This window comes from Sinocyclocheilus anshuiensis, unplaced genomic scaffold (assembly GCF_001515605.1).
Source record: "Sinocyclocheilus anshuiensis isolate Anshui unplaced genomic scaffold, SAMN03320099.WGS_v1.1 scaffold392, whole genome shotgun sequence".
NCBI lineage: Eukaryota > Metazoa > Chordata > Actinopteri > Cypriniformes > Cyprinidae > Sinocyclocheilus > Sinocyclocheilus anshuiensis.
In genome coordinates this window covers 421344-435583 of record NW_015557091.1, presented here as the reverse complement: position 1 = coordinate 435583, position 14240 = coordinate 421344, and the positions used below count along the sequence as shown (strand labels likewise).

General features: G+C 35.9%; 3 protein-coding genes across 3 annotated transcripts in view; 1 reads left to right on the top strand and 2 right to left on the bottom strand.

Moving 5' to 3' along the window:
• Positions 1 to 1540, bottom strand: part of LOC107677113 (SH3 and multiple ankyrin repeat domains protein 1-like) — a 57254-nt gene extending 55714 nt beyond the window's left edge. The window contains exon 1 of the mRNA XM_016471909.1: positions 1290 to 1540. The gene's annotated coding sequence lies outside the window, so the exon portion shown is untranslated. The remainder of the gene's footprint in view (positions 1 to 1289) is intronic.
• Positions 1541 to 4556: 3016 nt separating this feature from the next.
• Positions 4557 to 14240, bottom strand: part of LOC107677309 (vesicular glutamate transporter 1-like) — a 32107-nt gene continuing 22423 nt past the window's right edge. The window contains exons 14-15 of the transcript XR_001632820.1: positions 4673 to 4676; positions 4557 to 4567 (exon numbers count right to left, since the gene is read on the bottom strand). The gene's annotated coding sequence lies outside the window, so the exon portion shown is untranslated. The remainder of the gene's footprint in view (positions 4568 to 4672; positions 4677 to 14240) is intronic.
• On the top strand, positions 5903 to 12262 carry LOC107677310 (uncharacterized). Its single transcript, XM_016472180.1, has 7 exons — positions 5903 to 5960; positions 6788 to 6832; positions 8076 to 8303; positions 8386 to 8664; positions 9829 to 10110; positions 10837 to 11076; positions 11654 to 12262. Exons 1-7 carry the CDS (start codon positions 5930 to 5932, stop codon positions 12190 to 12192), a joined length of 1644 nt encoding a protein of 547 aa, XP_016327666.1. The 5' UTR covers positions 5903 to 5929; the 3' UTR covers positions 12193 to 12262.

Genomic DNA, 14240 nt, shown 5'->3' with positions numbered 1-14240 from the left:
GATAGATAGATAGATAGATAGATAGATAGATAGATAGACAGACAGATAGATAAATAGATAGATAGAACGACAGACAGACAGACAGAATGATAGACAAAACAATAGATAGAATGAACGACAGACAGACAGACAGACAGATAGATCACGTCTGACTGACTCTCTTATGGCTGGCTGACACACGTGCTGTTTTATGAGCATGTGACAGACAGAGAGAGATGGGCTTTTAAAAGACAGTCAAGCGTGGATCTTTTAACCAGGTTTTGACCATGAAAGTGTCTTTACAATGTCACACAACTTTTGCACAACTTCCTTATGACTACTGAAGTCATAGGATGCTTTGTGAGAAAACCACACCAAACATTAGAGCCTATTCACTGATAATTTCTCCTCCACAGCTCTGAAAAACCATTCACATTTCTGCATCGCATTTCAACTTCAAGCTTGCATTTGGTTACAAAGTGTCATTAATGTAAACCTGGCACATCTATGAGCATAATAAGTTTAAATATTTACATTCATGCATTCAGCAGATGCTTTTAACCAAAGTGACTTACATTGCATTCGAGGTATATGTTTTATCAGTTCATGCATTCCTTTAGAATCGGACCCATGACCTAAATGCTCTACTGTTCGAGCAAGAGAAATTTGCATGTTTGAATGAAGTTATAACTGAATAACCACTTAAATTTGGGCTTGTTCCTCACTCAAAGCTATCATATGACTTGGAATATAGCAAAGGAGTCATATTGACTACTTTTAAGGTGCTTTTTGGATCTTGACAGTCCCTGCTCTAAAAAAAAAAAAAAAAGAAGTATGAACATAGTTTATGCACACAGCACACATCTATTCATGAAAACACATCATACACAGCTTAAGATCACACTGCACAAACCGCAGTAAAATCAAACAGCTAATTGAGCTCAAACTGTTCAAACACATATGAACAGTCCATACTTTCTCTATACAGATTTCCTATGTAAGTGTTAAAGTGTATAATTATGCTCTTTGTGCGCTCTGACCTACCTTTGCTCACAGCAGGCCCTTCACACCAGGAAAACAGCACACAAACACACTTCCTCACCCACTCACTATCAGCACAATTTACAGCAAAACACACACTGAAGTCAAAAGCACTGCATATGCAACTACTGCAGTTCACAGTCCTGCTAATGCACACCAGCACAACTGCAACACTTTCTCAAAAGTCATCTTTCAAGCATCCCAGTAGTCACATGCATGCAATAGTTTCTATCATATCTTATCGGATGCACTATCCAACTGGGAATTACCTGATTGTCCATCCTGAGCTTCCTCATTCCAGCACAGAAGAGCTGCTTCGCTCCAGAGATGTGGTCAGCAGGGCAGAACAGGGTCCAGAGAGACGCAGCCAAAGCAAACAGTCATAAAATGCGAATAAGTGTGTTTTCCCGTGCACGTTCAGGCGCTGCGTCCATGCAGGATCACCTCCAGCACTGGAACAATCTCTCTTCTGATCTCTCCCGCTGTCATGCACTCAAACACTCCTCCCTCCAGCCTCGCTCTCCACACACATACACACACACGGCCTATCAGATCAAACTGGCTCACATCTGAAGCTTGGGTTTCATCTGGATCTTCTGTGGCTTTGTGGGAAGAAGTCATCTGTTATGCTTGGAAACCACTGAAAGCCACAGAGGAAAACATAAATGTTTCACATGTATAATGCAAGACATCCATGCCTATGTGTGTTTAAGTGTGTGTGCATGTAGAAAAATATCTTTGCAGACTCTGACACTCACACACACACACACACACACACACTCTTAAACAGAAGTGGGTCATGGATGGAAAAATTAAAGGAGAAATTAACCTGCCTGTGTGTGTTCATGCGACGTGCTGGGGTGAATTAGACTACGACTGCAGAAATCAACACCAGTCCTCGTCACGCTGAGGTTAATCACCATCTCTCACCCACAAGGTTTGTACGAGGACACTGAGAACAAACACTCAAGATACACTTACAAGACACAAAACAGTAAGAGAGAATGACTGGCCTTCACCGGATAAAAACGGAACAGATGAAGACAGAAAATCAGGACAGAATCTACAGAACATTGCCTTCTTCACAAGAGTCTGTCTGTGGTTTTTCCACTTTGAAATCAGACCTGTTTGGGAGTTTATTAGTGTCATTTGATTAGTAAAGCATCACTATTACTAGTGCTCATGCTCATAGTTGAGCATGAAACCTCTAAAACCAGTTACTGAAGTACGTGTTCTTTTAGTATTATTTATATATTATTATTGTATTTAATAATATTTTTAATTAGCTTTTATTTTTATGATTTCATATTTTAATTTTATTTACATTTTCATTTAAATTTGGTTTGTTTTAGCAATTTTGTTATGTGATTTTTTTTAGTTATTTATAATATGTATAGAAATACTTCAATTCTTACGATTTTTATAGCTAATAGTTTTCAATATTTTCAATAAATGCTTGCTAACTGAGGCACTTCAGTTGTTGTTTTTTTCTTTGTTTATTAACAAATCTTCAAAATCATAAAATAATTAAAAAAAATAAATAAAAAAAATCACTTCAACTTATTGTAAATTTATTAGTTTTTTAAGCTTAAGTTTGTCATTTACTATTTGTTTTATTTTATTTCAGATTTAGTTAAATGACCAAAAATGTATCATCAAAACTGCATGAATTTATGTTAATGAACACTTGTTTTTACAAATGCAACAATTGAACAATTAATATATGCATTGTTCTCTCTGTCTGTCATTCTCTCATCTATTGCCATCTCTCTATCAATCTGTCATTCATCGTTCTATTAATTGTTCTCTGTCGTTCTGTCATTCTATCATTCTTTCTCTGTATCTTTTGTTATCTCCGTCTACCTATTGTTCTCCCTATCTCTGTCATTCTATCATCTATCTATCTATCTATCTATCTATCTATCTATCTATCTATCTATCTATCTACATACTAGCAGTCCTGCTGCCTAATTACTAATACATGTCTTTCTTCAGCTCAAAACGGAACTGAACGTGGCCTGTTTGTTGCCAGCGTTAGGCTGTGTGTTGCTCCCCACCGCTGTCCTGTTTTCTGACCTATCAAAACAGACCCAAGTCCCACCCTGTCCTCTCACTATAACATCAAAGATCGGTGTCCTTAAATTACAGCCACGATGAAGCCGATAAACAGTTTGGTTCCTCGACTAGTTTATGCATTAAAATCTTCTCACAGAGCTGATCTGTGTGCTTTCAAACTAATAATAGGAATTTGATGCATTACATGAAGACAGAGCTGAAACCACTTATATGCTATTTTGTGCTACCAAAAACAGTAACATCTTGTGTATAAATTAATCACATTACCCATAAGGATGCATAATTAATTTATTCAAGTACTTCTCAAAGCTAGATTGCACTTAGTCATCAATAAACTAGATTTTTACAGTTATGAAGAAAATGTGAGAGGTTTCTTACAAAACTCACTGTGGCTTGATGTTGAGGTGGTCAGATCGTTGCTATGTATTGCTTGGTGGTTGCTTACAGATCCATGTCAATTATTCAGGTCCGTAGTTATGGATCGGGTCCCCCCTTCAGTGCAAATCTGTGAGATTAATGCAAGTTAACTGGCCAAGAAGACACATGCTTTGAGGAATTATTCATGTCTGGAGCACAAACACATCGCATTACTAAGTCTAAATATGGAATAAGCAATAATAATAGTGATACTTGATCTAGTCAACACTACTAATTAAGACTAGCCAGTAAAAACAAAACCTCTACTTGTAGCCTTAAAGATGCCTGGACTGTTTTAACATTGAAAACAAACTAGTGGAATAACTTGTACTCTGAGATCAATGCAAAAGACCTCAAAATTCCCAACATGTCGAAAGCCACAACACTGACCCTCAGTCCGTTATATACTATATATAGATAATAATAATAGATCTGTGACGAATTGCTTTTGTTCAAGTCACTTTGGATAAAATTGTCTGCTAAATGCACAAATGTAAATGTAAGGAAGACGAATATTAAAACTGTCACAATTACTAATGAAAACAATGTGTATAATAGGGCATCAAAATATTACAGTACAATGCATTATCCAGGTTTCATAGAGAGTGCTGCTATAAATTCATGTGGCCAAAATGACTCCGCGATTTCAGCACATTTTTCAGCCCCTAACAAAAGCATCATCATCCATTCATTTCTGAACAGCTTCTTTCATTTCATGTGAAAATGTTCATATGTGCACAACTGTGCAAAAAATTCAACCAGCACATTAAACATATTAAACGCCAAAATGATTTAATCTAAAACAAAATAATTAAAGTGCTGACTAATAAGCATGTTTCTGTTCATAAAGAACACCATCACTGGGTATTCTGGGAAATGCACAGGAAGGTAACACACACACAATGCAAGTTCCTCTTTCAAAAAAAAAAAGCAAATAACTAGGAACTAATCTTGAATAAACTGTGAAAACTTCCAAAGTTTTTAGAAATTAAAGAATGTCGTCTTTGCTCTCCAGTGGACGCCACTGACCTGTGGGATGCCCTGTCAGAAAGGACTGAATGCAAATTCATTAATCCAAGTAAAATCAAAACCAAGACCACATACTCTACAAAGGCCCAAATGCATCTGAATGACTCACTGAGTGTTCATTGTACAACACTTGTCTGCTTTTAACCACTACTGCACATTAAGGAAATAAAAAAAAATTGCTGAGCACTAAAAAAAAAAACACAGCGCTCACTGAAAATGAGAGTGTGGTTAATTTTGTTTAAGACATGAAACACTTTCACAGGAAATTGCTTTGCCAAAACTGAAAATACACAAAACTCAAGAGTTAACAAGGATCTGTGAACAGGTTGAACAGAGCTTAACTAACAAGCATTTCAAATAGTTTATTAGACCATCTTTCACTAATTAAAAATAAAAAAATATATAATTTACACACATAACAAACCTAGTCAGCACACAGATATTTTCCTGAGCAATACATTTTCTTGCAATTTATGTATATGGGTATGACTTGAAATATATACTTGACATGCCCTAAACTCCATCTAAAACAGCATTTTGTTAATTCATGCATAATTATACATGCAGTTTTAATAAACTCACATAAATTGAGAGATTACATGGAATAACCACCCTTCCGTACAATTAATTTGTCACACCACACTGAGCATTTGAGCATTTAACATGAACATTAAGGCAAAAAAGTGATACAAATGCTAAATATGTCAAAGTAAGCACCTAAATTATAGATTCATATCATTTTTAATCTGCATTCTTGATGATCATTAAAACAATATTCTAGAATATCCTAAATAGTATCTATTGGCATTAACAGAATTGTTGAACTGTTATCTGTAAAATAGATGTAAGTATAGTTTAGAACTTACAGCAAATTAAATGTGCTTTAGCAAACTTCATCGTAAAAAAAAAAAAAAAAAAAGGTCTAATGAGAAAAACTGTATTTACATTAATAAATAATGCAATAAAATAAGTGAGTCTTTCTTTCATGCTCATTTTGGATTTGAGCCTCTCAGTTGTTTTTGATCACTGACCATCTACATGACTGACTTGACGTTCTGTAAATAGCAATGTCTGATAACAACCAAATTGCACATTTAAAGCAACACTGCATGCTTGAACACAAACACAGAGCTGAAATGAGCTGTTAAACACACACTGCTGACTCAGTGTCACTGAGGGGTGCGGCGGCCGCTGCTCTATGTGCTATAAGAAAAAAAAACAAAAATAATTAAAACATTCACACACACATACTCAGCTGAGCTTGAATGCAATAAGGCTGATAAACCACGTTATTGCCACTTCCCCAAATCCTACATGCAGCTCTTCTTTCTGTCCATCAGACGGTCATTTTTCTCTTTCTGACAGACAGCGCAGCTCGGCTTGGCTGATGGACATGAGGTCTCTGCTGATACTAGCAGGTAAAAAGACAAAAGCTCAGCATCATCTTATTGTCAGATTCTGTGTAATCAATGTTTGGACAGCTCTCTGCTACAGTAAAGTTGAAGTTTATTTCAAGCCAGTTTGCAGCTTTCACTCAACTGAAGAGGCAAATTACTTAACAAGCTTTGTTCGTCTGGTTAACAAACTGGCATTAAACAGTGATAAATGTTGACAATTTTCCAAAAAAGAATCCAATTTCAGGGCAAACATCACAGGAGATATGAATTATTATATTATTTTTTGGTAATAATGCTGTTACTCAGATTTGCATTACAGTGCCACAAACATTTTTTTAGATATGTAAAGATGTTTTTGAAGGCGTGCAAAAACAACTTTCAAATAGTTGTGGTACTTGTATCCAATATTTTGCATAATTAACAAACTTTCATGATGCACAAAACAGATCATTATTATTATTTTTTTAATATTGCAAAAATATTATATATTGTATATAATATTTACTGTGCTTCAAAGAAAGCAAAATCTGTCATTAATTTTGTTGGGTGATTAATGCCTAAAATATATATTTTTTAACTCCTTAGTCATCATTCAGAAATATTTCACCAATGTAAGTTGCAACTGACCAATCAGAAAAAGTCTTCCAGAGAGATATGTAGTTAAACACAGAAATACATTTGAAATGACATCTCAGAAGTTCTGGTGTGGTGATTATCTGGGTTTTAGACACTGCTGGGTGGTGACTGGGTGTGGCCGTCTCATTCCCATGACAATAAAGCTACAAATTAAAGAAAAAACTGAAGATTCTCAGTCCAGAAATAATCGTATTGATCTTTTTATCTCACAGTGTTGTTGGCTCTCATAAGGGAAGACAACGGACAGAAACCAACAGGTGACTACACACATTTCACTGCACACATATCTACAGATTGTGCGTATGGCCAGATCAATTGAAATAGTACATGTGGTAAAGATCAGTGAATAAAGATGATCAGCTCTACTTGATCCTCAAAAAATAAAAAACTCACATTTAACATCATATCAAATCTATTACGAACACAGCATTGAGCAAAACCCAGTGGATATTTCCAGAACTTCAATGCAGAACATCTGATATTTCTAATGTCACATGTTTAAAATGTCTTGCGTATATGAAGTACCTCACAGAGAGTCATTTACAGTATAATGAACTTCCAACCTGCTCCAAAGTAGTTTCTGCCGTGGTTTCTCGAGAGGGAACAAGTGGCCATAGCAGGGTGTGTCTGCTAAAGACTGAACAGCCTGACTCCTACAAAATAATCAACAAGCGTCAGACTAGATGAATTTAAGATCTACAGATCCTTCTGAGGAATCTCTATGTTAGAACCCAGCAGCTCGAGTCTATTTTCATCAAAATCCCATGATCACTTGTGACACGTTTCACATCGATTAGACAGTCAAACACTATACTGAACTCGACAGCAAACCCACAGCCCTTAAATAATCACCAACGCATGCATTTACACAGAAGACAGAAGGTGCAGGAGCAAAAAACAGCTCAATTCATTCAAATTTAAATCAGAGAGAGGGCGAAATTATGACTTGTTTAATAAATAAATGCATAAATAAATACATACATGAAAGAAAGAAAGAAAGAAAGAAAGAAAGAAAGAAAGAAAGAAAGAAAGAAAGAAAGAAAGAAAGAAAGAAAGAAAGAAAGAAAGAAAGAAAGAAAGAAAGAAGGAGAAAGAGAGGGAAAGAAAGATGCAGAAATACATAAAAATGCATAAAGAAATGTATAAAGAATAAAGAAATGCATGAAGAAAGAAAGATGCATAAAAATGCATAAAGAAAGAAATGTATAAAGAAAGAATTAAATAAAAAATGCATGAAAAAAATGCATGAAGAAAGAAATTCATAAAGAAAAAGAAATACATGAAAGAAAGAAAGAAAGAAAGAAAGAAAGAAAGAAAGAAAGAAAGAAAGAAAGAATGTCCATTCTAGGATGCAAACTTACTCCAGTTATCTTTGTAGAGCAAACAGCACTAAATCATTGTAGTTTTCAATTATTGCCAATCAATCAGTCATTCGTATTTCATAACAGTAGTCAGACAACCTAAGATTTGTCTCTCATATGTCTGTTTTCTTTCTCTCAGTATCTCTCCTGCCGAAGTTCCCACAGGTGTATGTTGGAGATGACGTCGCTCTGATCTGTAACCATAAAGGAGGGAGTAAACCAACAAAATGGATTATTGATGGAACACAACAATCACATCTGAATTATTCAATTATTCTTCTTACTGCAGTGACACCAAAAAACAACGGGGCGTATGAATGTGAGCAGGGCGGACCGAGAAGTGACCCGTTCACACTCACTGTACTGGGTATGAACACCATCCTAAACGTTCATGATCATCTGTTCTGTTCCTCCTGCTGTTTCTCATGATCTCTCTCTCTCTCTCTCAGAGCTGGAGCCTCACGCTCAGCTCTCTCCATCTGTAGGAGGTGCTGTGATGACCAAAGGAGAAGGAAGAAACCTGGTGCTGCAGGCGGACGATGATCTGAAGGACTGGGCTTGTTTTGCGTTGAGGGGAGTGAGCCGCTTCGCTTTAGGAGTCAATGTTAATGAGAAGATGAAGAGAGCTGTTATATTTGCTGAATTAAAAGGAGCAGAAAGAGCCACTTTCTGGTGCAAGAGAAAGAAAACAGAACATCGAAGCAATGCAGTGACGCTGAAAATGACAGGTGACTCCTTACCCCACTTCCTGTGTGTAGTTAAGGGAATACAAATTCATGTTGTTTCAAACCGGTATGACTTACATTCTTCTGTGGAAGACAAAAGGAGATATTTTGAAGAATGTTTTGACTGTTTGTGTCCATGCAATGAAAGTTAATGGGGTCCAAAATAAAACTGGACTTTAATTTTATGGACAAACATTTTTCGACACTTTTTTTTTTTAACCATTTTTCTAAATATCTTCTGTTGTGTTTACATTACCATAAGATTTACAAAACAAGGGATTGCATTACTATTTGAACAGAGTGATCACACGTCTCCTCCGTTGAAATTGCAGTCCACTTCTATATTCACTTTGCAGACCGTGCTTCCCCAGAAAACCTTTTATGACAGGCTTTCTGTCAGCTAGTTTGCAGCAGTCTGAAACTTAAGCAAGTGATGTTACAGCATATTGAGCGTAAGAAAGAAAGAAAGTTACAAACAAAATCTTCAAAATCTCAAAAGGCTTTTTAATAAACAGCCATGAGACTAAATTGGAGAGCAAATGGAAACAGCAGTCTTCTGAACATTCCGTAAGATGTTTTACTGAGAAAAAAAAAAAAAACACATGTGTATCCTCTAAATTGTCAAATGAGATCTCAACGATGCATCAAACTGTGCTCAGATTTACCAATATACCAAAGTCTGTAAAAGTCAAACTTCTTTAGATCAGTCTTTATAGCTCTATACTCTTACTGTTTGGCAACGTGTGTCACAAAGACAAAGTCAATCATTAAAGATTGCATTAAATCACTCTTTTCCTTTTTCTATGTTGACATTATTTAATGAACCCATTTTACTTAAATAGGCAATAGTCTTTACTTTACATAACAGTAACATGAAGATTTGATATTTGGTTGCATGAGGGCCGTTCTCACTCTACAAAGCATTTGATTGGACACCTGCAAGATGTCGTCAAGATTTCAGTCTGTTTTCCTAAAGATTTCCATTTTAAATCTGTATACCTGCTAAACATTTGTCAGGTTTTACTTGCACTGGCACATAGGTGAATTCAAAGCAAATAGACATGAATTAAAAGCCACAAAACTCACATCATAATTTGACGGGATATTTAAATGAAACAGTAGATGTGCAGGATGTGCAGTCTGACCTGTGTTTGGTCTGTTTCTCAGAGCTCATGGTGATGTTGGTTCCTCCGGCCGTTCCTGTGCTGCAGGGGGAGCCTGTGGCTCTCAGGTGTGTAGTCTGGGGTGGACCGAAACTGGAAAATGCAGTCTTCTATAAGGATAAAATAGAAATCATGAACTCACCTGAAGGCACATACACCATCACCAACGCCACACAAGATGATGTCGGCAACTACAGCTGCCACGCCACCTACAGGTTCAGCCACATCAGTGCAGAAGCAGCACAGAAGGAAGGAGATTCTGATGCTCAGGAGTTAAAAGTTATAGGTAAACAATAAACATAACAAAACCCGCATTACATCATCCTTTCATTTATACAGAACCACTAATACTGCATGTACTGACAGTATTTTTGGACATTACTATAAATGCATAAATATATGACAATTTATTCTAGCACTGGCTGCATGCAAAAACAAGCAAATATAGCGTATGAGAAATTGACTTTTTAATGAAAGAGTCAGAATGAATGACTTAAAAGCTTACAAGTCAGAATGAATCACTCATCGGTTTTAATTGGCCTAACAAATCACTCACTAAATCTGTCAGAACGGTTTATGCATCAGGTCTAATGGGGATGTCCACTAGTAAGTTATTTAACACATGTTCTTAGCATTATCAGCACCACGTGCCACCCGTTAAGCTTCAAAACCAGCCACTGAATTAACATTAACACTCATACTATGTGTACTTACAGATATACATCCACAAAAACATCTGATTGTAACTGTGGAATAAATAGAAACATTTGAAATTCTCATTAAATTTGCATTGTGCCTAAAAATCACCCATTCACACATGGTAAAAACACAGGCTTTCTTGGTTTATTGCTTTAATAAAGGGGGGAAAAAATTAATAATTCGTTTTTTTTCTGCCTAATTTGGACCAGTTACAATCCAATAAACAAAGGTACTATATAAATACCATGGTATATGAATACTATATTCATCTGAAATCATCAGCGCACCACAGTCATATTGCTGTGTTTTACAGGTGGGCCTCCTGCTGCAGTGATTTCAGTGTCTACTAAGAGTCTGCAGTGTTCCTGTCCTCGCTGTCCTGCCGACTGCACGTCCTACCACTGGTATCACACACTCTTTAATGACCCACACTCACACAGAAGACTATCTGAAAACCACCAGTCCATTACCGTCGAGGAAGAAGGACTGTACAGCTGCCGGTTTGACTGCGGGAAAGGTTTCTCCCGTTTCAGCGATAGTTACAGCTACAAAGGTATTCATACACCCATATACATGCTCTTTTGACTTCATGTTCATAAGCGAGTGTTTGTATTTTATTACCATTTTCATTTTAATTTTAGTTAAGGTTTTTGTAATTTTGTTGTCAAATGTATTTTATTTATTTTTTTTCAGTTTTAATAAATTCAGCTCCTCAACTTGATCTAATCAAAAATTAGAAATTTCAAATAATTTGGCAAATAATTTAAATAAACTAAGTTTTAGTTTTATTTCAAGTAGCAAAAATGCTTTTTTTATGGTTTTAGTTTTCATTTAACGATAATAACCCTACCATAAACACAATGTTTGTTTGCTTTTGTAAGATGAGTTATGAGTGTAGACTATTTTCTCTGGTAATCAACAGAAGAACTGCTTCTCAAAGTGTCTGTGACACCCAAAAGTTTCATGCCAAAACACAAGCACATGATGAACATTTTCCGTGCATATTCATGTTAAGTGTAGCAATGTGTAAATACAATTGTCACTTTCATTTCTCACTTGGCGACTGTGCACGCACACTACTTCTCATTTTTATTTTTAGAATGAATTTGCATCTTCTCTCTTTCTCTCAGCACAATCTGAGTCAGAGACTCCAAACGTGATGCCCATCATGGTGGCGGCGATTCTGATCGTTCTCGGGCTGTTGATCGTCTTGCTGATCGCGCTGAAGCGCAGACGTGGAGGAAGCAATGTCCAGGCGACCAAACGGGATAAAGACAAGACGACAGGTGGAGACTATGAGCAAATCCAACTCAAGGACAAGGATCAGGCGGTTTATCACACGCTGGGCGAGAGCACGGGCAAGGACCAGGCCGAGGGGGGTTACGAACCCCTACAAAAGAGGCAGGAGGAGGGGGTGTACCACACACTAGGACCTGGAGAGGGTCAGGGTGAAGGTCAAGGTGGGTACGAGGCTCTTAAGAGCGTCAAAGCCGAAGTGTACCAAACACTGAGTTCAGCAGACTCGAAAAAACCAGGAGGAGAAGCCGAGGGAGGGTATGAGCAACTTCCTCAGAAAGACAAAGATTATGAGGCCGTGACAGTGGAGGAAAATCCATACGAAGAAGTGAAGAAACAGATGGGCAAAGAGAAAGAATCTGAGAAAGAATAAGCACCACAATAGTCAAATGGCAATGCCTGCATTCTCAGGTCAATGTATTAAATGTAATGTATTAAAGGGTACTTGGTACACCACCCAAAAAAGAGAAATAATTTTCACGTGCACAGACACATGCACACACACACACACACACACATATATATACAGTTTGCACAAAAAAAGTAGCAAACAAGATTACAGTTACCATACACAGATTCACACATTTATGAGAATTCAGATACATAATTCTGTATATAACAGGACAAAGAAGACAAAAAAATGTTTTTAAAAAAATTTTGCTTAATAGCACAGAAGGATTTAAAGCACATATATATCACACATAAATAAGCTTCAAGCATACTCAGCATATACAGTAGTTTCACATTTGCAACTGCATTCGCACAGAATTACACAGAATCAATTGTGAATGTCTGTGAATTTATAGTTATACAGATTATGCTATCTCTTACAGATAAGTAATATTTATCAGCTTGTGTCACTCTCATTCAACAGTAAATGCATTTGCACTGTAGCCTGTTTGCACTATTTCAATGTTTCATCATGTTTATTTTCAGATTTTAATTTTAGTTCATGCACATTGTTGTTTTGTATGTTGTTTTTTTAAAGCATTTCAAGGACTTAAAGCATTTTCAGCTTTATTATTCGAGGATGTATATCATATAGAGCACAGCTGTAAAACTGAATGCAATATGCAATATTAAATTTTTACTGCAATGCAACTGTAGTTCAGTCTTTCTAAGGGGCAAAATTGGTGTCCATCGTCAAAGCCAGTCGTGTCGAGGTTCACCACAAGAGGTCACTGCAGGATTGATTTGCTTTCCTGGTTACACACACTGGTTTGTCATCATTACATGTTTTATTCCTGTTCCTCATAAAATCCATGTGTATTTCTGAGTGTGTCAAAATAAATTGTATATAAATGATGCCTTGGTCTCTTGTAACCTGATACAGATTTATTTTTATTTTTATTGATTGGTTGGTTGGTTGATTGATTGATTTATTGATTGATTCTGACACAACTTTTAGACAGTTTGGGGATCAGGTTCAAATGGTTTACTTTGGAAAAAAAAAAAGTTAAAATCCTTGTCACATTATTTCTCTCGATCAGTAAAATCTAAATCACAAAATCAATGACAATTGCTGAAAATATACAAACATTATCAGTTTTAGCAGAGGGCCAGTTTATTTTTATTTTTATTGATTGGTTGGTTGGTTGATTGATTGATTTATTGATTGATTCTGACACAACTTTTAGACAGTTTGGGGATCAGGTTCAAATGGGTTACTTTGGAAAAAAAAAAAGTTAAAATCCTTGTCACATTATTTCTCTCAATCAGTAAAATCTAAATCACAAAATCAATGACAATTGCTGAAAATATACAAACATTATCATTTTTAGCAGAGGGCCAGCAGAAAATACATTTAAAATTTTTCTTATAAGATGGTTAAATATTGATGGCCCACTTTGGCCAAGTGTGCTAGTTAAAGTGGGCCACCTTGAACCGTCACTAATTCTACTCACATTTCTTAAAATAAATTGACATTCACTGATTTTGTTTTTAAATGACATGTATAACTGGCTTTTTAGAAAACAATTGCAGAAGGACAGAGGTGAAGCAGAAAGGAATCTGGAGTGAAGCTAAATGTAGATGCAGAGTATAAAGCTTTAAAATAGGGTCACAATTAAAGTTCAAATGTGTTTAGAGAAAACAGATAGAAAAATGTTTAACAATATTATATTTTAAATATCTCTTTTATTCCATTTTTTGATCACCTGTCTGTTGCTGCATGTGTTATTATAGTCACATTTAATATGTTGTAAAGATGTTTTTTTTTTTCATTAAACTTATGAATTTTACTCATAGCCTGGGCTATATGTTTTTGTTAAATATGTTGTTAAAATGTTTGTTTGATAATTTGTTAACAAACAAACAAAAAAGATACATAAATGTTTTTATAATTTCTAATTAAGATACAGGATCATTTTTGATAAATCAGAAATGACCCAATTTACCTGAAAAGACATTTGTCTGGAGTGC